Below are 26,234 nucleotides of genomic sequence, written 5' to 3' on the forward strand. Positions count from 1 at the left end.
ATTATTGTTTTATCTCCCTTCTGTCCAGGTGACCCTTGCAGCCCAACGCTATACTCCTATCTGATCCCCGCAAATCCTTTCTCAAATTCGTCAGCTCGCCACATTACCTCTTCATTTTTTTTTTTTTATTTGAGAAAATTACAATAGAAATCTACTGGTTTGGAAAGTACAGGGGGAGGAAACTGGGGTTTGGGTTACACCCCTGACGATGTATTACCCTGTAACAAACTTAATAGAGAGACGCATTCCTCTTTTCTGTTCCAGTACGTTAGGGGATGCTACTGAACCTAATTCCAGGAGAGCCATGCTAACCTGATCAAAAACAGGTGCTAACGCCAAGTTATGTTCTGCCCAGAGCAACTGTCAGCTAATGATAGATTAGACAAATCTGATTGCTCTATCTTAACATGCATCTCAGAATCCTGATCAGTAAACCTATTGAATTATGATTAATTCACAAGAGTGCTGTTGACAGATAAGAGGCTTTATCTGAAGATGCGTAGCAGTTAGTTGCTGCTAGTAAAATAAACAGTATCAAACACGGTACACTGGAAAAGATAATCATCCAACTCCTACCTTTCTAATTGAACAAGGGCCTAGCTGTGGGAAGAGAGCATTATGCAATGGAAATGACAAAGATGAAGACAATGACAGCAAAAAAAAAAAAAAAAAAAAAAAAAGATTAACCAAAGACATCAAAAGACAGGGAAATGTTTCTTCTGAGGAAAAAACTAAAAAAAGGACGACCGACTTCACACTTTTTTGGTTTTAATTATACGTGTATGAATTAGTGCCGGCACTTTTGTATTTATACATAGCTCACTATGTGTCGTTCTTGATCCAGATTTAGATAAGGCTGCAGATGTCTGATGTGGAGATGAGGGAAGGCTGAGCTTTAAGAACAGGAAGTCTGTAGTGAAAGAGCCAGGTGCTTTGAGGGGTATGGGGGCTGGGAATGTGGAAATGCCTTTACTGAGGACACTGTTAGCAGACCAGCCATGCTGTAACAGCTTCCTAGTCCATTTTAAAATCCACTTTATTTACATTATTACCGGCCCCCTTTTATTCTGCTCAGAATCTTTTGTTTCTTCATTTATGTTTGTTTTTTGTTTTTTTTGTTTTTTTTTAAACAAAAGGATATGCAAGTATTTCAAACACGGTGGTCTCAGACTCATCCATAAAATAAAAAAAAAAACAACAACCAAATGCAATTTGCAGAGTCTGCTCCGCATGAACAGGCTCACGCGTGCAGGTGCAGTGTCAGCCCAAGGGCTAGGCTTCCAACAGGAGGAATGTGCTCCGGATTGAACTAAACAAGAAGAAGAATTTAATTTAATTAAACAAAGCCAACTTCAGATAACACTAATGATCTCCCCAGTGGATAATAATAATAATAATAATAATAATAATAATAATAATAATAATAATAATAATAATAATAATAATAATAATAATTTAATTGAAAATATCATATTCATTATTCATTGTTGAATTTGTATTAAAAAATGACCCTTTACAGGTGTGCAGCTGTAGTTTCTATCCCCTCTGAAACTGTGATTTCTATATAGAGATTTTCCATTTAACTCAGAGCTGTCACAGTTGCAGAGGGGGCAGTAATTACAGTTGCACACCCCTAGTGGTTATTTAAAAATTCAGCTCTTTAAATGTTTGAAATTCAGCTAGCAAGACTGGTAAAAAAATTCAGACATACAGTATTAAGAAGATATAGATGGTTTCTAAAGCATTGTTTTTAAACTATAGACATCTAGTTATTTTATGTATCCTGCCTTCATTTGTTTGAAACCACTCTCTGTCCAGTGCTTACAGCGTTATGAAGCATTATGAGGTTTGGCGTTCACTAATCGCTTCCAGTAAGCCAAGTGACTACTTGAGAAACAATCAACAGATTATTAAGTTCAGTTCAATTTTGAAAAGTAGAAAACAAAAATCAATGTAAAGCCACCTTCTGTCATTATTAATACCATAAGAAAGCGCTAATTAACTTATCGTGACCCCAAAGTTTTAACCAAAAGGCTAATGTGCTGTAATCATGTTTCAGGCCAGGCAGCGTTCACCTTTGTGTGACTTATTTCCCCAGCTCTTGTTAATCGATTGTAAACTGCAGCTGAAGTCAAGGAAACCTGGTTCTTCATTTTGCACTCCTGCAGCTCCCACTCCTGGGGTTATAAATGGAGTTATATTCCTCAAAAAAAAAAAAATCAATACATCATTACAACATAGATTCTTATCGATTGCTCTGATGTAATCTGACATTACAATAAAGGCAGCTAAAAAAAACAACCTGGTAACGAAGCATTTGCTTATGTACCACAAAACATCATGTTCCCATGCCTCACAAACCTGGAGATCAATGTTTTAAAGCATTCCTTAACTTTGCTAATAGACCTTAACCTTTAGTCCTGCAGAGCGCTGCCTAATCCCTCTGCTTTACATACTTCTTGTTCTCTGCGTTTGCCCTTTTACGTTGCCTTGGATGAATTTGCTGAATTATATTGTCGATTGTATGCCTGAAGGCAGCCGGCGGATTTCTAATGAGCGCTCCTGTGCATCAGGAGCTTGGACTAGATCCCCAGAACCCATTCCTCACACTCCTTAGCATTTCACATGGTAATTCCAGCAAGACGCCTTATTGACCAGCCGCAAACAAAACATAAAAATGTAAGCTGCAAAGTCGCACAACCATGTTCTGTTTTACACAACAAAACATATTTCCTTGGTATCTGATTACAACATTACTCCACAGTATAGTCTTTATATATATATATATATATATATTTTTTTTTTAAGAGCTAGCACTTAGAGGCACAACACAAGTTCTAGTGTCATTTGTAAAATATACATCCCTATAGAGCTAGAGGTCTTGAATCTGCTTTGGTCTCAGACATACATACCCATTGGTTAAACATCCCTAGTCAACACTCAAGACCTCAAAATTAGAAGCAGTCTTATCAGCACTCAAGTCCTCTAGGTAAAGCACATCACTTATCTATTTTTCAAAGAGACACCCCATTAATTTAATCTTTTTCAAAATTCAAGATGCGGAGCCGACTGCTTTATTTAAACTCCCCAGTGGACATCTTACAATCTGTGGGATAAACGAACTGCAATCAGGCTTCCCTCAACTGTATCCGTGCCTTTTAAAGCATGCCAGAGTGTTTTTGTGCGAGGATCTGTCACATTTTGAGTATTGGCGGTTAATGTGTTTCTTCATGTTCTCGATTTATTTAACCCTGCCAGCTGCTTTGAAAAATACAAGCTCTGATTCTTAAAGAGCCACCCTTAAGGTGTTGGAACTGAATCGAAGCTTTCAGGGTGTCCCTCAAACTCAAAAAAACACATCGAAGTATAGAAAACCAGAAGAACACGTACCTTTGCAGAGTCACTTTCATTTACGTGTCTAGTAATATCTATCTATAAACATGATATTAAAGATGTGATTAATAGCACGGGACAATGCATAAATACTATATATAAATATGCTTTCACACTGCATTGTGTTGCATATCACTTATATATGCTGAATAGTTTATAACATCCTTTATAACATTAATAGAGGTATTATCATTTCTTTATAATGGATCCTTACCAGTTTCATGATAAATGGTATTTGACTCCCAATTAAAACAAACCGTTTTGCTTTAAACCCATTTTCTGGTTATTTTATGTATCCTATTAACATACAAGATTGATGACTTTATACAGCAAACTAACCAAAACCCCATTTCAATAGCTCTCCCAGGCAGCCCCTGATGATGGTTTATCACGCCCTGCAGACACACCCTTCAGCCCCTGACGATGGTTTATCACGCCCTGCAGACACACCCTTCAGCACCTGACGATGGTTTATCACGCCCTGCAGACACACCCTTCAGCCCCTGACGATGGTTTATCACGCCCTGCAGACACACCCTTCAGCCCCTGACGATGATTTATCACGCCCTGCAGGCACACCCTTCAGCCCCTGACGATGGTTTATCACGCCCTGCAGACACACCCTTCAGCCCCTGACGATGATTTATCACGCCCTGCAGACACACCCTTCAGCCCCTGACGATGATTTATCACGCCCTGCAGACACACCCTTCAGCCCCTGACGATGGTTTATCACGCCCTGCAGACACACCCTTCAGCCCCTGACGATGGTTTATCACGCCCTGCAGACACACCCTTCAGCCCCTGACGATGATTTATCACGCCCTGCAGACACACCCTTCAGCCCATGAAAGTTGTAGCTCTTTAATTACTTTTTTATAGCCTGCAGTACCATTGTAATAATTATGCAAAACCTGTTCAATTCTAATTTTTCAAATGTGTTTATTTAACCAGGATAGAACCCTTGAGATGTACATCTCATTTACACGGGGGTCCTGGCAAGAGAAGGAGGCAAAACTGCTAAATTGTTCTTTAAAATACTCAACTATTCTTTTGATCTTACTTAAGCAGTGGTGGGGCTCCATTATAAAGTAAATGAAGATTATTATAAACTGGTTTTGCTCCGATGAAGATTGATGTTGGACACAGTGTACTTTTAAATCTGTCACGCTATTACAATCCACTGCAATTACCCCTGCCCGTTAATAGCCCAAGATAGCGTGTCACTCTGCAGAAAGTGCATCATTTATCATTTGCTGGTTTTTCCTTCACAAGTTCCTGTGGTATTCCGAATGTATAATCTTGTTGTATACATTTCCCAACGGTGTGACAAAATGCACAGCAAGTGCTGACTATGAACAAACTAAAAAGCTGGGTTATTGACAAGCTGTCAGCCGCGCAGCAATGCACTCTGCCTGTACTTTCACCTTACAAACTAACAGCTCTACATTATGACGAAGCAGAAGAGGGACTGGCTTTCAGCTTTAATACACCCTCGGTACTGCTCCAAATGAAACGATACAGGAAGCCAGCAAAGCCACTCTATGTGCAAGTCCAAGGCCTACTGCAAAGCGGGCTGGAAAGGTGCCCCATGCTCCACATTTCTTTTTGAAGTTGGAATGTACAGGTTTTGAAACCTGTTGATAAGAAAGTTAAAGTTTCAGATTCAAACAGCATGCCACCTAAGCATTGATTCCAATGTGGTCCCAATCACTTTGAACCCAATCACCAAAAATATAATCTATCTATCTATCTATGATAGATAGATAGATAAATACAGAGGATACTGAATGATCGCTTGTGGTATACAGGTTTTTATTTGGTGCAAGAGGATGTCCCAGTAAACCATGAGCCCCGACAAGGATTACTTTACCTGGCGGATCTTTATTTTCATTTTGTTTCGACGCGGATTTATTTCAAATCCTGTTCATGGCCTCTTCACAACCATCTTTTTAGATAGAGCCATGAGTTAATTTCAGCAGCACACCACTGGATTGGAATGGAAGCAACATCACATTCGAGACTCGTCACGATCAGCATGCTATGCCACTTCAGTGGAATAACAAAAATGTATCCAGCGCTTGCGAGATATATGTGTGTGTGTGTGTGTGTGTGTGTGTGTGTGTGTGTGTGTGTAGATGCTTTGGTGTTCCACTGCAGGTGTGGCTGAACTCCTGCAGTTTCTTGATTATTTGTAAAGCGATTTCAGATTCTGTGTAGGGGAAAGGCACTATATACATACAAGTTCCATTCCATTGTGTGATAAAACTCTACCATGACCATAGCTTGTGAGGCACCCCCTTTAACTCCATTCGGATGCCACTGAGTCATCAGACACATGCTTGCCATGACTGACAACTATTGGCTACGGAGCTTTTTACCAGTCAATGTGATTTATACAGGTTATTACATCCCATTACAAGACTAAATAGGAAACAAAACCACAGCACAAAGCCGCTTCCAAGACACAACAATAGGGCTCTCTGCACTGGCACGGATGAATAGGAAAGGAGCTACTGAGTTGTTGGTAAAAGTCCAGTGTATACTCGGCTAGCCACTGCCTCGCATTGTTTTTAATCTAATTCTACACATGGTCTCCTTTTAATTTGAATTGAAAGCCTCATGTTAACAACCCATAACAGATCTGCCTAATCCGCCAGTACAAAAGAATGATGAGTGCCACATTCCTCTGTGATATCAGGCACCTTTCCCTTTCTGAATCATTCATAATTTGCATACAGAATGCATGCTGGAGGTAGAGGAATACATTAAACCCATTAGAAAGGTTTACATAACAGCCCTGCATTTCACAAATGGGTTATCCAAGTCATGTGTTTGAATGCCTGTGTTAACACCAGAAATGCCTGCTTTAACCCATGCTTCTCCTAGACGATGATTAGTCAATAATCTTCCACCAACACACTGCACAGGTGTTGCTAGATGACACTACACCCTGACATTGGGCCCGTCAGTGCCACATGAAACTGGCCCATGTCAGCGTTTGTAATCCTGAATCTTCTACAGTGAAATAGGGGGTTTGTCTCCACATAAAAGATTACCAGACCTGACAGTTTTACAGTCGTACACCAACATAAAAAAATGATTTATTATTTTCTGCTAGGTTTTTCTACATTGTCCATTGTTTTGGGGAAGAACATTCAATCAAAGAGGAAATATATTTATACCACATGTAACCCCACAGGATCTTTACACCAGCCCCAAGGCAGTGTTATTTTGTATCCCCTTAGCGATGAACAGTTCTGGTAATGCTAAAAAACACTTCAGGGTTGCAGCGTGACCAGCTAATAAGAGGCCAACTGAAGTTCATGCAGATCCAAAGCAGTCATTACTGAGCAGCCGTACCTGTCCTGTCACTCAGCTTCATTCTAGGGTGACATCATCATCTCCCACTTAAGCTCCCTTAATGAGCGACTTGGAGGCCGGGCCAGTCAACCCTTCAACCCTGAGAGCACAGACCAGCTCTGGAACCCTGAGAGCACAGGTCAGCTCTGGAACCCTGAGAGCACAGGTCAGCTCTGGAACCCTGAGAGCACAGACCAGCTCTGGAACCCTGGGAACACAGGCCAGCTCTGGAACCCTGAGAGCACAGTCCAGCTCTGGAACCCTGAGAACACAGGCCAGCTCTGGAACCCTGAGAACACAGGCCAGCTCTGGAACCCTGAGAACACAGGCCAGCTCTGGAACCCTGAGAGCACGGACCAGCTCTGGAACTCTGAGAGCACAGGCCAGCTCTGGAACTCTGAGAACACAGGCCTAGTCTGGCACTCACAGAGCCTTGCGCAGCTCCTTTATGTCCCTTAATTCATGAAATCAAGTAACAATTAAAATAACCAGTCTCAACTGAACAGTGGGATTTCTTGATAAATCTGTCACATTTCCATGGTACCACATGGACAGGCTTGGTTCACACATGCATTAAGTTTGCATATCAACATGTAATGATCCATCTGAACTGATGATGTATGTATGTATGTATGATATGTTTTTTGTTGTATAATCTCTGTAAACTCTTAAGACTAGTCTGTGGCAGCTTTATAAACAGATTCAATATTAATAAAACTAATGTACAAAAAATACTAAAGAACAAGAAGTTAGTAATATGCATGAATTGCTTTAATGGTTTATTCAGCAGACTGACAATATCAGGGGGATAAACACAGAAACTCAGCACAGCAAATAAGCAAATTAAGCTTATTAATTTATTTATTTATAATGTGTTTCTCCAGTGATAACGGATATGCTAAATCAGTCGCTCTTGAAAAGTGTAGCTCAATAGAAAACACTGCGAGTGTGCGGTGCTCTTGCTAGGTACAGTAGTGCTCCCATTAGGACTTGGTAGCTGTAACTCAACCCCCTGTTAATGCCTGCTGTGTTTATAGAACTGGGGGAAAGCATTCAGATATAACAACAACAAATCATAAACTGTAAGAAAAAAAAAAATTTAAATGCAGGACCAGGTTTATTTCTAGAATATGTACGACAAGACCATGAAGAATCATAAACCGAAAACGAAAACAAACGGAGAGCTGCACAATTCTTTTTTTTTATCGTTCACGTTAAACTTTCGAATCCCCTGAATCCTTCAACTTCAACGGCAACAATAACAATGTGTGTCAAAGACTCCCTTGCATAAACCATGCCTCCATTCCACTGCGATGCTGTAAGATGCTAACCCTGCCTTTGCCTGGTCAGTCACCGGGAATGTATTGCTGCTCTTTACTTTAGCAGAAAGACGTGAAGGTATTTAGTGTGTTGCGATATTTGATCCAAGATAACCTAATAAAAAAAGTACCAGGGTGGTTTCATAAAACCTGAAGATGGAAATGCAGTGAAGCAGCGTGAAACTATTTAAACAGAGTCTTCTGCCGTAACCTGATTCAATGCAGAGCCACGGCAACAAAGAATGGGCCATTATGAGTCAGATCTTCTTTTTACTCTTTAATCGTCTATAATTTCTTTGAAAATCGCCCTGAGGAGGCACTGTACGTAACGCATCCCATACAGCCTGCTAAGCATGTCTTGGACCTTAGCAACTGCAAGCATTTAGCTGTTGCTTGCAAACAGCTAATCCTGAGTTAGCAATGATGAAAGCACAGAATAAGCCAGTTTGTGCTTTTCTCCTTTGGGGGACATCCTTGTCACCATGGAGCCCACCCCTGCTATTATACAGGTTAACGTGTACAGAAGGGAATGCACACTTTTCAAAAAACGTACTTTAAAGGAATTTCAACCAGTGTGCTTCCTCATACTGTAATCAGGCAAGTTTGTCTAAAATAAACTGCTTGTCGAATTATACTTAAGTATATAATAACAGTAGTAGAGTACATATTGTGAGTGACACAAATTGTGGCAAAATAAGATATGAAGGAATCTTCTGAAATGTGGAAAAGCTGAGAGTGAATTACATATGTATCTTCATAGAGTACTCAACTTACATCCCCTTTAGTAGCTGCATTTACGCAAACTGTTTACAATTAAAAAAAAAGTCAATAAAAAAGCGTGACGGAAGATGATGTTCTCCTGGATTCATGTCTTGGTTGATTGACTTGACCGTGGCAGGTGGAAAACTACCCCTCAAAAACACTAGGGTTAGGGTTAGGGTAGGGTACTGCTTGACTGTTTAAAGGTCCTACACAGATTAGAATCTGTTCAGTACTGGGTATGTGATGCTCCAGGCAGTGCATGTGTGTCCCATCCCTTTGCCACTCTCTGAATGAGAAATGTTATCAAAGTGATATCGATGAATACTGAAGCCTTCGTCTGCGCTGATTGCAAAGGCTTGTTTGTTATTTATTATTCACTTTTATTTGATTTAATATTTAAACATGCAATCCAAGGTTTTTAGAATCAAGCAAAGCACCTCAGAATGTTTTAAATCCCATCTCGGCATAAAGAAGCTAATTTAAAACTAGGCCCTGCGGTGCTGGGAAATTAATCTATTCACAGAAAATTTAAATTAAAACTAGAAAAAAAAAAAACTCCTTCAATTATTCAAACTGCAGAAAAACATACCGGTACAGTGCAGTACATAAAAATAAGATATCAACCACCACAAGACATCTACAACCATTGTCTTTAAAGTATACAAGAACATTTACTAATACAATCCCAGTTGTTTTCATAAACAATTATACTTGCCAGTTTTGTCTCATAGTGGTTGGAAGGCATTTTGAAATCCTTGTTTGCAGGAAGACTCCAGATTTAATAATCCATTTCAAAAGGAATCAAACATATTTCTTAAACAAGCTTTCAGGACTCCTATTGGCCTGCCTCTACAGGCAGACTGAAATCAAGGTTAGGGAACCGGGACGTGCCGCTATAATGAGCCACTTCATGGGTCACTGCAGTGAGAGGCTTGTGTCCTGCAAACCTCCTGCAACTATCTATTCCACAGTTCTGTGAAGTCAGATGACTGCTTTGCCTTCAGATCCAGAAGAATTTCCAAGGGTCTAGAATGAAAGTATATAATAGATGGATGGGTAAACAGTGCAGAATCTTAACACCGCCACTCTTTAACTATTAATCCAACAGGGCTGAATTAATGACCAGTTTATTAACATTATCACATACAGTACAATAACAATACAGTGAAATGAAGTATGCAAATAGATTTGGCAATATCAGGGTGTTGGCATTTAGATTGGCTCACCGTTTAGATAATTAAAATAGAGCCCAGGGTCTCCTCAGGACAGCTTCTGGGATGTGTTTAAGAACTACAGCAGTGCAGTACTGCAGTGTCTTTCTAGTCCTTAGTACAGCCCTTGCACCATCACCACTGGAAGTAAATATGGGTGCATTCAACTAGAATTACTGACACCTTGCTCTGAAGAGACCTCTTTTTGTTTTGTTTTTGAGAGCGCATTTTCTGTTGGATTCGCCACGTATAAACGGATTTAAAAACAACATATTTTATCGCAGCTGTGATCTTTTAGACAATATTTAATCTGGGTCAAGGAAATGAACTTGCGCTTTTCCATTTTGATCGGGGCTGGTTTAAGTTAGAGCAAAAAAGCCCCCTGGGGAATCGCAGTGGGGAGAACTGTGGAATGAGTGACACGCCAAGGAAGCCTCAGGTCCTCGCTGTTCAATGTAGGCCTTGTTCTGCACAGAAGCTCTTTTTTAGACTGATTTTTATACCATTGATCCCTAGATTTTTAAATAAATCCATAACCGACCAATACTGTATTACTGCTGCCTTTAATACAGGAAAAAAACAGATTTCTCAAGCAGTGAAGAAGAAAATAAAAATAAAAAAATGAACTGTTATTTCCTGTTTTCTAATTATTTCCTGTGGTAGGTCACATGGCCTGATTGTAGCTAGGCAACTGGGGTGAATGTGAGCGACAGCACAGGATGCAATTTTGTAGCAGGAAGCAGAAGCAACTTGTACTGCTATACTGTAGTCTTTGAAATATCCATGATAACATTGCTAGGACTCACAAGGGGCAAGAAAAATCATTTTTTAAATCTTGGTGGGCACTCTTAACACAGTTGAACTCATCTGGAGTAGTCCGAGCTCCCTCAAGTGGCAGTTAAGAATGAGCACCATGGGGGGCCGGGGTATTAAATCTTGTATCCCGCGGCCGCAGAGAGAAGGGCTAATTAACCTAGCAACTGTGCTAGTCCTCTTTGTCTTCATAATCTTAAAGGGCTGGCTTTCTGATCTTTGTTGCCAGTTGGGTTTCCAAAGCACAGCTTCACCAGTGAGTGATATGTAAACACTCCATAGCTAACTACCTCAACCCCTGAGCAGAAAAGACAGCGAGATAAGGATAGGTAGGGAGGGAGATAGGGAGAGAGGGAGAGAAAAAAAACACGACTGCAGTGTTTGGATTATCTTAACTAAGTCTGCGGATTTACCTACGGAGACTTGAGCAGTTCTCTTTCAACTCTGAATGAAGGAGAATTATGAGGCTGAGTTATTCAATAAAAGCTATCTGTCCTGGCACTTAATCAAAGGGATTAGGGTTTGGAAAGCCAAGCCTACAGGTTATCCTTCAGGAAGCATACCAAGTAGTTATCAAAAACATCCAAGTTCAAAGCAGCTCAATTTTCATATATTAAAAGTATTGGGCCAGAGCCCCGGGCTTGTTTCTAGGTAAAGAACTGTGTTAAAGCTGTTTGTACTTGCATGCTTGGGAGACAAGAGGGAAGAAATAGCATGTGCTTAAGTAGCGAGTGGTCCATCCATCCCAACGTTGCGCAGTAAATTAACCTCTCTCCGGTGACGTGTAATAGAATCCACAGGATGGTCCAGGATTCAGATACTCCTCGCTGACTTAACGCTGTAACAGGTACTTATTTAAATAACAGGTACTTACTCAAATCTACTGGAAAAGCATCCTGTGGCTGTCACAACAGTTCAATGCATTGTATGAACAAGCTTGCCGTTCTTTTCCGTTAACCTGCCATCATTCTTTGTGTTTTTAAAGGCATTGCTTAGAGAGTGCTAACTGAGTGGCAGCCTGGCAGATTTTCTTTTACTGATCCGAGTGGTCTGTCCAGATTAATAACCAACAACTGTCTGCACAGTAACAGCTGACCCGAGTGCCCCAGCTCTTAGGAAGGGCTTGGTTACCTGCGCTTTACCTGCAGAGCTGCACACAGCTGGATTCATTCATTTAGCTTTACTATTCATAATATCTGTTTCAGGAATCAGGCATGGGAATATCACAGGTTTTAACTGGACAATGTAAATTAAATTTAAAAAAAAACTAAGACACAAAAACAAACTGAGGTGGATTTGAGTTGACTGTGAAATAGTCTGGTTTCAGGAGGATATGAATGTGGGCTATTTGTTTGACAGACAAACTCATTTGAAGTCTTTCTGTAGAACAAAATTAAATGAAGGAATTAATCTGCACATTCTTAATAAAGTGTTTTTAAACAATTACTGCTAGCATTTTTTTTTTAAGAATACATAATTATGTGTATCTCCATATTGTTGGAGATTGCTTGCTTGCGTGCGTGCATGCATGCATGCATGCTTGCTTGCTTGCTTGTGTGCTGGGAGTTGGGAGCTGAGAGATCAAAGGAAGGGTTTAACAATCTCTCTTACAGGCAAGTGTCTGCTTAGTGCCAAAATGTCATTAATGTGCACCGGAGGGCACTTACCTGGCACACTAGAAACATCTGCAATACAACATTTGATACAAAATCACCTGCAACGTAACTGCAGGCTTCTAGGACATTTATAGAAATGTGCCTGTTCCACTGCGCCCCGTTAATGTGGTCCTTGCATCTCTGTGCCACGTCACAGCGTGCGTAACAGGTTTTAGTGCCATAACTTCAAGACTTTCATGAGAGACAGATGCGCCTCAGCTCACCCTTTCATGCCATGCTTTCAATTGCTGGATTGAATCTGCGGTGTTGGCACCAGCGCCCGAGAGATGAGGTTCCAATGTTCTCTTTGCCATCACTGTATTAGCAGGGATGTTCAGCAGGGATGTTCTCTTTGTCACCTCTGTATTAGCAGGGATGTTCAGCAGGGATGTTCTCTTTCCCATTGCTGTATTAGCAGGGATGTTCAGCAGGGATGTTCTCTTTGTCATCGCTGTATTAGCAGGGATGTTCAGCAGGGATGTTCTCTTTGCCATCGCTGTATTAGCAGGGATGTTCAGCAGGGATGTTCTCTTTGCCACCTCTGTATTAGCAGGGATGTTCAGCAGGGATGTTCTCTTTGTCATCGCTGTATTAGCAGGGATGTTCAGCAGGGATGTTCTCTTTGCCATCGCTGTATTAGCAGGGATGTTCAGCAGGGATGTTCTCTTTGCCACCTCTGTATTAGCAGGGATGTTCAGCAAGGATGTTCTCTTTGCCATCGCTGTATTAGCAGGGATGTTCAGCAGGGATGTTCTCTTTGTCATCGCTGTATTAGCAGGGATGTTCAGCAGGGATGTTCTCTTTGCCACCTCTGTATTAGCAGGGATGTTCAGCAGGGATGTTCTCTTTGCCATCGCTGTATTAGCAGGGATGTTCAGCAGGGATGTTCTCTTTGCCATCGCTGTATTAGCAGGGATGTTCAGCAGGGATGTTCTCTTTGTCATCGCTGTATTAGCAGGGATGTTCAGCAGGCTCACAGGAATGATGGAACGGTATCAGAAAAAACAAAAGTTAATGTCCCTTGCATGTGCTTTCCTCTGATCTCCTTCCCAGCACATGCAAATTGTTTTGAAACATTAAAAAAATAAATAAAAGATAGGGTTAACCTATTTTTCTTCCGACGATTGAATTAAGTTTACACATCCTAACATAGAAAACTGTCTAACTCAATATGGAAAATGTACATTTCTGAAAGCCAACCTGCCAGACAGGGCTATAACAGAGCCATACATCTGTGTGGCATTAAAGACATTAAGAACAGATGTGGCTTAATTGTATTTTCATCTAAATTGCAAAATAGCTACTTAAGAAAGAAGCTAAAATAACATACAAACAACAGTAACTACCATAAAAGTGTAGTTGGAATGAAATGAAAAAGATCAGAACAAGGGCTTACAAAATTGGAGCTGGGCTGTGAAAGGTGATAGCACTAGCATTACCACAGTGTACTGATTTGCTCTGCAATTCCGTGCCTCTCTGGTGAAGCCAGGGCACCAATCCTGGCTTACCAGGTCTTGAGAATGTCTCTGGTCTGATTTGTTTATGAAATGCTTTTTTCAGACATGAAATGTTAATATATTTTAAAAAGCACAAAGTTCAGAATAAAACAGATCAAAATAAAACAAAAACTAAAACTTCAGCAACTTCAAATCACAGTAAGCAGACAATGGTAGACAGTGACACCGAGAGACAACGTCAGTGATTTTTGAACTGTTTTATTTCACAGTGGGGTCATTGAATCTTTGCAGATTGTTGACTCAGTTCTGAAAATCCCTTTACAAACCAATGCACAACAGGCACAGTATGCTGTGAACACCCTGACCCAGACTAGCATACAGGAATTCATCACTGCCTTACATCTCATGATTACTGTTTGTGATTCATTTTAAAGAGCATCCTGTGCGTTTCTGCACAGGACCACCTTCAGGCAAACACCTTGTCCTACAAGAGCAGAAGAACTTGGTGAAGATGTATTTCCTCCTCTTAAGTCACAATTAAAAATAACCTTGCGGGACTGTAACAGTCAGAGCTCTTCACATTTTTACCACCGGCTTTATAAACGACTATCTTCTCTACTAACCCATGGACCAGATGGCGCTTCTCTGGATGCTAATAATTACCTCAAGGTTGCCTGCTAAAACAAAACGGCTGTGACAGTGCTGTTTGAAAATCTATACTGTATTTAGCAGAAACCATGCCTTGTATTCACAAATTTCAAGGAAAGAAATGCTAGTTTTGCTTTTCGCTTACTACCACAGAGAGCATATAATGGGCATATTGGTACAGGCACCTCAGGCCACTGTGTACACATGACATTTCAAAGCTTGTCTGGAGGGCCTGTTTCATCACGTAACACTCAGCCCATTAAATATTTATCTGAGAGAAGTAAGCTTGCAAAGATGAGAGAATTAAAACTGACAACTAAAACAACTGTCCATTTAGCACCTAGGCTTGGTAATAATGAGAGCTGAAGACAAGACTTTCCTCACTTCCTCACCATGCTTGCAGGACTAGGATTTGAAGGCAAATGAATATATACATACCGCTTTGACCCAGGGTTCCAGAAATGCAGTGTTATTTATTTGTTTATTTATACCTTTATTTATTTAGTTAGTTGTTTATCTGTTTTTTGCATTATTTCATTTACAATTCTGGCTACCACATATCCAGCTAGCTATTTAACTGTCATATAGCAGGCTTTTAGAAAGGAAACATTTTGGAGCATTCACATTATAAACTTAGTGAAACTCAAACTATCATTAATCCGGCATAGCTCTTTTCATCCGCAGCCAGTGGAGAATGCAGGAGGTAGAGTAAAGAGATGTTGTGAGTATGGGTACCAAACTACCTACTCATCAGTAATGATACTATCAAAGAATGAAAATCAGCATGAATAATAATAATAATAATAATAATAATAATAATAATAATAATAATAATAATAATAATAATAATACAACACAGCCAATATAAGGTGACAGAACCCCCATGCTTTCAATAGTTTTACTGGTTTCATCAGGTATTAACGATGGCTGCTAAATTTGCTCAATTGAAGACCCAGCAGGCAATCACCTCAAGCCTCCAGCCCTCGGATCATTTTGAGACACATTAAGAGCTGGTCAAAACTGCCTCAATGCTGGAAGACCCATGGAGGACATTGTTATTTGTGTTGGAATTCGTTACAATACCCAGACTCTCAATGGTTCGGGGACTTTTCCCAAAGACATGTGCTTGTTCCTTGCATTGTACCAACTGTAATGTTACCAGCATGCCAGCAATTTTTGTGCGTTTGCATAAAAGGCTAATTAAAAGTTTTAGGTATGCAATATAAATGGGAGGTTTTAGTAGTACATTTGAGACAATACATTTAAAAAATCAAATAAAAGCGCTGGTCATGTAAACAATTTGTATTCCTTTGAAGTTTAACGAGGGTGCATTTTAATTTTGTGTGACAACCACTTTAAATAATTTAACCACTCATCTCTAAACCTAATTCAAAAAATATATAGCGCATGACACCAGCAATGCCCAGAAGTAAATTAATCCAATTACTGAAATGTCAGTAAAGCCTGTCAAGTGATGGCTCCCCAGGTTGGGCAAACACGTTAAAAAAATTCAAACTGTTTAGCCCGTTTAGTCTGTTTGCTTTTTTAATGTAGAATCTGTGGTCTTGACAAAAAGTTGTGGGATTTCAATCGCCTCTCTGTAACATATGCATAATTCACTTTGGAAATGTGCTCTCGCTTTAAAATGTTACTGACATATAGATGTAACACATGCTAATCCAGCGCTAGCCCTGAGATGACTGGGGGGAAAAAGGGGGCCAGGGAATATAGCCTAAAAGGAAATGTCTTTGTCCCAAGTTCGAAGTCACCCGCCTTGGCCAAACTGACAGCACCAACTCCCAACAACATCTAACATGCCCTTCCTGTGGTGCCAACAGCCTGTACTCGGAGTCTTAATTATATCCCAGCTGACTCTCTCCGCTTTGCCAAAAGCTAGGCAACAAACGATGCACCTTCACTCACAACATGGTCTGCTAAACAGACTCCCAGTTAGTGAGTGCAAGGACGAGGGCAAAGCCAGGAGAAGGAGGAGGAGAGCTACAGCTGCAGCCTTCCCTTCAGAGACTGCTGAGCTCTGGGATGTAATGAACAAGCTTGTCCCTGGGTTTAAAATAAACTGTGTGCATCTGCTTCAGTGTGTGTGTGTGTGTGTGCAAGTCTGCAACTGCAAAGTGCCCTGCGCCAAGGACTGCTGTTTCTCAAGGATGGGTTGCTCTCAACTAAAGCTCAGTAGATTAAAAGATGGTTAGCAAAGTCCCATACTGCTAAGGCCATTATAATTAAAGAATAACCGCATGCTACATTCTGGGAATGCAAATGGTATCATACGTTTTCCAGACCAACTGGCAGAATGGGTTTTGCTTATCCATGTAGGGTTTCTACCCCACTGCAGCTCGCATTGTGAACATGCTGGTTGCAGGTGTGCCGGCGTGCATTGGTGCATGTGGATAGCACTGTATTGTAAGCGCTGTAGCACAATGGTTGTTTTGCTTAGTTCCTGTACTACACACAGTGAGCTTGCTCCTGCCTTCACAGAGAGTGTGAAACAACAAAGCTTGGCATGATTCAAACCTCAGCAGAAATCAGCTTTGGGAGAGTCTGGCTTTCAGAAGAGCTAAAAGGCATCTACAGTAGGATAGTTTGTGACAACTCTACCTTCATCTCCATTCCGAGTTACTTCTATATAACGTCCTACTGTGAAGGGAAGTATTTAGCAATTCCAACAGCTGTTCTAACGTTTCTGCACAGTCATGCTAACATTATGCTAAATGCAAAAAAGCTTATCTCAAAAAATATTGTATTTAACTCTAAATTAAACAAACAAAGAAAAGCACAATAGCATGAGATCTAATTCATCTGAAAATCTGCGAAAATAAAAAAGAAACTTTTTAATCGTAAATTACTTTTATTCAGACACAAACAGTAGTTTCTCTAGTCCTGTGGCTGTGCACGGTTATCAGATATGCAGAATCATTTCACTAATAAGAAAAGACCTCTATGCAAAACTGTAGATAAATATCAAGCGACAAGAGAATGTAAGCAAATACAGCCTCCAATTATTGTTACACTGCTGGTAGGAAGTACTGATAAGGCAGATATTACCCATAGGCTTTCCAGGCAAGCTTGCTCTCAATGCAGTGCACGTTTTAATCACATTTCTCCAGCACATAATGAGGATCTGTGCAAGCTGAATTATCTGGTGGCATTGGTCTCTAATTAAAGTGATCAAAGACCTTCACTCCAAAGATACGTTCCCTGGCACGCTCTGAATATACTTTATACTTGAAGAAGGAATTACAACACTGAGCCTTGCCTGTTCACATTAACAATAATCTGCAATAAGTTACTCTTACTTTTCCACTGACCCCAACCTAAATTTTATTGCAGAGATATAAGAAAAGGATGGCGATAAACGCATATATAAATCGCACCATCATTGCTCTATTCCACTACTGATAGTAGGATATTATCAAACACACTATTGGAAAATACAAAGGCATTGTGCCCACCTGATTACCTTCCGTTACATTCAGAAGGCATTACTTCAATGGATATCCACATATAGGAGGCTGTGTGGTCCAGTGGTTAAAGAAAAGGACTTGTAACCAGAAGGTCCCCGGTTCAAATCCCACCTCAGCCACTGACTCATTGTGTGACCCTGAGCAAGTCACTTAACCTCCTGTCTTTCGGGTGAGACGTAATTGTAAGTGACTCTGCAGCTGATGCATAGTTCACACACCCTAGTCTCTGTAAGTTGCCTTGGATAAAGGTGTCTGATAAATAAACAAATAATAATAATATAATAATAAGTACAACAAGCATATAGCCAGTATTTAAAAAAATAAATACAAATTACAAAATAGAAATCGGAGAGACTGTTTTTACTAAACAGGGAAGTTAAGACAATACTTGCGTTCACTTGCACTCATTTGAAATCTCAGAGAAGTGATGCAATAGGTTTTCTATTTGTCACAGGAGACACGATGCCGCTGCCTTTAATAGGCAGGAATGCCTGTTGGTTAAATGGCTTTGTAGAGGCAGACAGCGACAGTTTAATTAGGCAGATCAGTATAACTTGATCTGCTGGCTGCAAGCACTGGACTAGAAACAAGCTTAGGAGGCCACTGGATACAGGGCAGTGAGCTTGCAGGAGAACCCTCTTCTTTCTGATGGAAGCTCTTCTCATTCAGCCTGGCGTCAGACTGACTGCGGGTGAGGGGGAGCAGTGCTGCCATCGCGGCAGAGAACAGGGGCGGTTAACAGAGCAGTCACTGATCTGGTATTGAGTCCCACAGTCACCCCCTCGATAGAATGACAGCTTTCTGCTCTCCGGTTGTAAGAAAAAAAAGAAACGACTAAGAACTCTGCCATTGTTTCCCTATCATACTTCCCTTTAGAAAAAAAACAAACAAACAAAAAAACAGGAAAGTTGTTTTTACAAGGCGTACAGACAGGAGTAATCCAAACCATTTATCAAGAGCTTAAAAAGAAAAAAAAGAGGTGGAGGGGAATGTTTGTCTTTAGCTTCTTTTTTGTATATATATATGTATATTTGTGTCCTGACTCAGCCCAATCGGACGCTCTGGTCTGTTTTCTATCGCAGGTAACCTCTCGCTGGTGACTGAACATGTTGTCTCAGTCAGGGTTGCTGTCAGTCATCCTCAATAACTGTCATTACTGAGAAACGCTGCTTGTCATGTTACACTGACAAGCAGCACAGGCTACCCATTCACCTCCTGGGAATATCACAAACACCAAACTGACACACAGCAAACACATTCTATAGAACACATGGAAACCATTTCATTTGAGAACTGGGGAGGGGGTATTATAATTACCAATCCTCAAACATAAACATTAGACAGACTTTCACTCGTGGAAATGACTGGCGATGTCAGTCTGAAAACCATTATGTATCTTTCCAATTATGTGAAGAACGATTATCGACACCTACTCGAAGCTGCTTCTTGCTAGTTTTATAACATTAGTGTACCTTGGAGGTGTGTGTGGGGGGGGGGGGGGGTGGTAAACCACGCCCTCAAATGCCATCTTATTGAGCTGTACGATGGGGAAGGTTAGGCTGGGTTCAAACCTGCGACCCCTATGTTTCAAGGATGCTCTATGTACTGAGCCACCTGCACCTCCTTTATAACGGCTGCTTTTCTGAATGGATGGCTTGTCTGCATTAGACAGCATCATGTGCCTAATGATGCCAGTGCCAGGGAGCCAGATACCCAGCAGTCCTCTCTGCCTAAGCAGCTTGGCTGGTCCCAGCACTGCTGCCTCCAGCACCTTCTACACATGACTGAGCAATGAATGGAGGAAACAAGGACAATTAACCAAATCCAGCAAAGTCATTAAACCTTGGCTACTAGGTACACTGTGGCATAATATAAAACAGCACAAAAAAAAATTGTGTTGAGAGCATCTTTGGCGAGTTTGTCTGGTATGTACTCAACCGTATTGCTTTTGTTCGGTAACGGTGGAAAAAAAAAAAGCATTTCCATTTCTATTTAGTGTAACACCAGTTATTAGGAAATAACGGTAATGTCTGGAGATTGCAAAACTAATTTAAACCCAGGCCAGGTTTGCAGGGGTGACAGACGTGAGAGGCTGGTGAACTGCATCATCCAGTACCATAAGAGGCAGTGTGGTCCAGTGGCTAAAGTCCAGGGCTTGTAACCAGAAGGTCATCAGTTCAAATTCCATCTCTGCCACTGACTGACTCACTGTGTGTGACCCTGAGCAAGAAACTTAACCTCCTTGTGCTCCATCCTGCAGATGAGATGTTAAATGAATGTCCTATTTTAAGTGACTCTGCATATGATGCACAGTTCACAGCCTACTTCTGTAAAGTGCTTTGTGATAGTGGTCCACTATGAAAGGCGCTATATAAAAATATTATTATTATTATTATTATTATTATTATTATTATTATTATTATTATTATTATTATTATTATTATTATTATTACTCTCCAGCAATTTGAGTTTCCACAGTCTCAATTCCACTCACACCCACACGCTGATTAGATAAACACAAGCTGAAGCAGGTAATTAGTGCAGGACATGGGAAGACAAGCTTCCAAGCAGTGATGGAAGGCAGCATGTTATTTTCACCTCAGTAACCATGTCGTAGCGCTTCTGTTTGCCATCCCCGACACTCCCTCAGCCCTTTCATTCTGCCGGACAGAGGTATCCCCAGCCTAGGACGCCAGCACATTACACAGATCCGAGAGCATGCCAGCTTACATCTCCACAAGGCGTGTTCCAGAGCATAATTAATGATGTTCAGAGCCACAGCCTAGCAGGTGAAAATGTGCTGCAACAATTATTCTAATGCTGGAATACCACGGCACCAAATGTTGCTGTCAGCATAGGGTTTAATTACCCTGGCACCCACGCCACTTATAATCACCTGTCATTAGTAACAACGGCTGCATCTGTTTACACGTCTGTCAGAGATGCCAGGGCGCACCGTCTATAGAGAAGACAGCTTTCCCAAAACTTGGGACCCAGACAGAAGGGTCATTGACAGATTCTTCTGTCCTGAAATGACAATCTGCTGGGTATCACAGAGCCAGGTTAAGGGGATCACTGTGATTAAAAGGCTACTCCAGTACCGTGGAATGAAGAGCTCCAGTTTATTAGGGTTTGCTTTTCTCCAGTGTTGTCTTTCTTTGAATTGGTTTGTTTTGCACGGTTTCGGAGGTCAAAATCTAATTTGAAAGCTATTAAGTTCCATGCAATTACTGTACCCAAAACAGCATTCCTAGGAAATCAATGTAATCATTGGTGGTGTAAATTACCAGAGACTACCTTATTGCCATTGCTACAGCTGAGTGTCCTTGTCACTGCAGCATTTCATGATCACAGCAAAGGAAACTACACTACAGAACAACAGACGCAGTCTGAAACAAGTATGCAGCTGCATTACTAGTTTATAAAGTAGTGTGTAAAACTGACAGGATCTTGAATCGGCAAACACCAGGAATTTTTACATTCTGCAGCACTGTAAAATAAATAACATGTGTTCAGAGAAGGTGAGTCACAGCCGTCAGAAGCCACCTTCGCAGCCTGTTTTGTAGATCAATTAAAGGAACGTGGAACACAATAAATTGTACACAAGTCTGTCTGAATGAGGATTTGTGTTTTTGTAGGTCAAGTAAATGACATCATGCAAAGTAAATAAATTAACAGACATTTCTGCACAGACACATCCGTGCTTATGGTAATAGCATTACATTTACACACCAGAGAGGCCGCTTGGCGCATTAACACTCCTCGGGTTCCTAGTAGCTTCACTGATCTCATAACTTTTGTCAAGCAGGGTCTAAAAGGTTTCCAATGATTCACAATCAATAAGCAGGCTTGGTAACCCATTCCATACCCACACCACCTTCCCCTACCCAAAAAAAAAAAAAAGCCGAGCACTTTCTTTTTTTTTTCTCATTAACTGAACTTTGATGAAATCACAAAAAAAAAAGTCTGATTGAACACAATATAGTTAGTGTTTCCGTCGGCTCCAACCTGTATCGGGTTCAGACCGAGGAATCTCTGCAATTCAATGGTTCCAAATTAAAAGTCCGGAAAATAGCCTTCTTTTCTCCAGAGTCTAATCTAAACTGCTTGTTTAGATGCTCAATTGATTTCCCAGGTGTTTCAACTTGAAGAAAGGACAATGGGAAACTCTTTGAGCAGATAACACTGTGGGCAATAATACCGGGCACAGCAGCCATTAGCTGCTGGATAATTGACAGAGAAAATAGCATTCCTGAACCAATGACGAGGGGGTCTAATGAAAGACATGATCAGCTATGCATTCTCTACAGGGTATTACTACCATATCAAGCTTTTTTTGCTTGTTTGCGAGCTTTGGTTTTGAACTGGGTCACATTGTGGTGGTTTTTAAAAACCACCAGGCATTATATTATACCAGTGAAATATAAAGGGGATAACAATTCTGACTGTGTCAATCAAGACACGGAATATGCATTTGATTTCTGTGGGTTTTTTTGCTTGTTTTTTTGCCGCCTTATGTTTTTTTGGGGGGAGGGGGGGTGGCGGGCGACAAGTAGTTCCTTAAAAAGACATTGGACTGGACATGCAATACGACTGAAAGAAACTATGAAGCAGGTGTAACTATGAAAAAGTGTGATAACAGCATTTGACCATACTGAATTAAAATCCTTATCAAAGCACAGGAGAAAACATTGCCCTTGCACTGTATAGCGATATTTCTACTGCTTGAATGTGGTGAGGAATTGCACTGCAGGCTACCAGGGAATATATCAGATCTTTACCAGGGGATAGGTACAATCAGATCTTTACCAGGGGATTGGTACAATCAGATCTTCACCAGGGGACTGGTACAATCAGATCTTTACCAGGGGATAGGTACAATCAGATCTTTACCAGGAGATAGGTACAATCAGGTCTTTACCAGGGGATAGGTACAATCAGATCTTTACCAGGGGATTGGTACAATCAGATCTTTACCAGGGGATAGGTACAATCAGATCTTTACCAGGGGATTGGCACAATCAGATCTTTACCAGGGGATTGGTACAATCAGATCTTTACCAGGGGATAGGTACAATCAGATCTTTACCAGGGGATAGGTACAATCAGATCTTTACCAGGGGATAGGTACAATCAGATCTTTACCAGGGGATAGGTACAATCAGATCTTTACCAGGGGATAGGTACAATCAGATCTTTACCAGGGGATAGGTACAATCAGATCTTTACCAGGGGATTGGTACAATCAGATCTTTACCAGGTTCTCATCTACAATCAGAACAGGAAGGCTGAATCTGTATTTTTGTTTTCATGTAAAGCAGTGTGGCATACCTGTCAAGCGAGTCCGTGCACACCTCGGGGGTCTGTCTGTACACTCCGCATATTCTATGATGTATCCTGGTGGAAGGGAAGGGCAGCTGTTGGGAGGGAGGAGGCTGAGGCGCTACAGAGATGCTTTGCACCTGAGCCTGCCCACACCTAATGGACCTTTAACAGCACAGGAGGCTGACGTATTACAGCTCTTGCTGCAAACCATCATCGATGAATGATTAGCAATGTCAGGACACCAGGGTCTTAACACCAGGCCCTCCGAATTCCCCACTACGGCCAAGCTAACAGAACATCCATTTCACATCAGCGCACCATTTGTGCTCAGTTAATTAATTACCTGGTACTGTTCATAATAAAGCAATGATAGCAGCTGTCTAGGCTGAGTTTACTGGAGTAAATCTTTCTTTTCAAACAAACATTCACACAGACACAGACACTCACACACACACACACTGAGATGATACCTCACATCATGACAGAAGTGAAGAGAAAAGGTCTTCGTACCTGCCTGCCTTAACTAAGTTTTTGTAAAGTAATGAACAGAGACAGCTCTGGGACTGTCCCCCCCTGTGCCTGGCTGCCTCACACTGCCTGCGCAGCGGGGACGCTGGGGAGCGGCAGCAGGCTGGTACTTGACAGGTCCAGGACAGGCTTCCTGCACGGTGACAGGCTGGGCCCTGCTTCCTAGGCCTGACCCACCATCATTCCTTCACTGCGGCGCCGGTGACAGGAGCAGCTGGGGCTCCAAAGCGAGATGGATGGAATTTTCATAACTGTTTCCCCCAAGTTGCATTTCACCTTCAAGATAATTTATGACCTGCTCGGGATCCTTGAAGAGACAATATGCTTGCCATAAAATTAACTGTAACAGTCTTGTAGGTTATAATTAACAAAGGGGAGGGTAGCACCAACTGGATAGGAGAACACATGGCATAATTGATGGTGAAACTGGGAAATTAAGGGAGCTAACAATATCATTACTGTACACGTTACTCCAGGAAAAAAAGGCAAGGATTCTGAGTGTTAATTACAGAACAGACACTATCACTGTCTCGCTGCCGCCACCCCCCCCCCCAAACCCCCAACAAACACACATAGAGCTTCATTCAGATGCAAGGAGTGGAGTCTAGGCAGGGAGGAGAACGATTTACTTTCACTGCCAGACCCACCTTCCACCTGAGCTGGCATGCATTGTGTGAGTGTGTGTGTGTGTGTGTGCGTGTGCGCGTGCGTGTCTGCTGCCACCTCATTGAGATGTAGGCACTCAAGAATTGTAACGTCACCTTCTGAACATCTGTCGACAAGCCTGCCTGTCTGCTGCATTTTTGTCTCATAAATACCCCCCCTACCCTTCCCCTTTCTTATCTTTCCTCAGGCAATTCTTAACCCCACTTTAACAATGGTTCAGTTAGCAGAGAATAAGTGTTATTAGGTATCCCATTACTAATAAAACACAAAATGTATTTCTATCTTTTTTTATTATTAGTCATGATTTAACCCCAAAGTGCAGTTTTATGAACTGTATGAAGTCTTTACAGCAGAACGCGGAAGAACCCTAATCGTGGTGAGGGTCGTGTTTCGCACTTTAATTGTGCTCTTACTGTTCTGCATTAGGGTTCTTCTGTCTACACAGACTCCATAACCCTTCAAACGTCAGCTACTTTCTCAGAGAGTCTGACATCACTTTAAAAGACTAAATAGCATAGGACACATTCACTGCTTGGGTATATACAGTAGATTAGCACTTTCTATTTGTTATGGGTCACCTTTACTAAGATCTGATTTAGGAATAAGAGAATTGCAGTGAAATTGTGAGGGATGTGGATTAGTGAAGGGCGCGTCCCTAGTGAAGTACTGCACCAGACACTTTACTGTATTATTTGGAACTAGGGAATATCGAGGGAGCACCGTACTGAACAGTAAACCCGGATTATCTGCAATCACAATTGCAGAATTATTATTCTATTACTGCATCAAAGTTTTATTAAATGAAAAACACAGAAACAGTCAGCAGTCCTGCTGTTAAAAATACCCATTTTTCTCATACAAAAGATGTCTTGTTAGAGATATCCACAGGATCTGCCCAGCAATGCTTGGTAATTTACTTACTCCAATGGTCTAGCTGCAAGGAGACCACATTTATTATTTATTTCTTCGCCAACGTCCTTATCTAGGGCGACTTACAATTGTTACAAGATATCACATTATTTTTACATACAATTACCTATTTGGGTTTTTACTGAAGCAATCTAGGAAAGTATCTTGCTCAAGGGTACAGCAGCAGTGTCCCCCACCTGGGATTGAGTCCAGAGCCCTAACCACTACTCCACATTGCTGCACAGGTACAAGGATACTGCATTTTACCTACAGCCTTGAATTTGAAATATTTGCATATCACAAGTGAAGACTGCGTAATAATGTAAACAAAACCAATACCAGGTAAGAAAATCAATTTCAAGACCTTGATGACTAACCAATATAAACACACACACTAAAAACTCACACCAGCAAAGCCAATGTGCTGGGATGCAATGAGCAGTGAACTCAGTACGAGTGAGACACAGTCAGTCCTGTCCACATGCTGTAACCACACTTGATATTTTAACTGGAGTCAAGGCCCAGTAAAACCACTGCTGAAGGCTTTTTAAGCACTCCGTTTATGGTTGCTATCCTATTACTAAATGTTCTTTTAAAAAATAATTATGGGTTTTACTAACATGTTGTAAAACCCCTTGTACAGTCAGGCCTGGTATTAAAGGATCTGCACCACCTTTTCCCGTATCCAACACAATACTCTTTG

General features: G+C 41.1%; 1 protein-coding gene across 4 annotated transcripts in view; it reads right to left on the reverse strand.

Annotated features, from left to right (window-relative positions):
• LOC117425155 (alpha-ketoglutarate-dependent dioxygenase FTO-like) overlaps positions 1-26,234 on the reverse strand; it is a 121,103-nt gene that overhangs the window by 31,629 nt on the left and 63,240 nt on the right. For 2 of the 4 annotated variants that reach the window (XM_058993930.1, XM_058993931.1), the window contains one exon: positions 7,550-9,863. The exons of the other annotated variants lie outside the window; for them this stretch is intronic. In XM_058993930.1, coding sequence (XP_058849913.1) covers positions 9,838-9,863 — 26 coding nt within the window. In that variant the 3' untranslated portion in view covers positions 7,550-9,837. Of the gene's footprint in view, positions 1-7,549; positions 9,864-26,234 lie in introns of those variants that run through there. 4 annotated transcript variants of the gene reach the window in all.

The sequence above is a fragment of the Acipenser ruthenus genome, chromosome 20, assembly GCF_902713425.1.
Source record: "Acipenser ruthenus chromosome 20, fAciRut3.2 maternal haplotype, whole genome shotgun sequence".
NCBI classification, from domain to species: Eukaryota; Metazoa; Chordata; class Actinopteri; order Acipenseriformes; family Acipenseridae; genus Acipenser; species Acipenser ruthenus.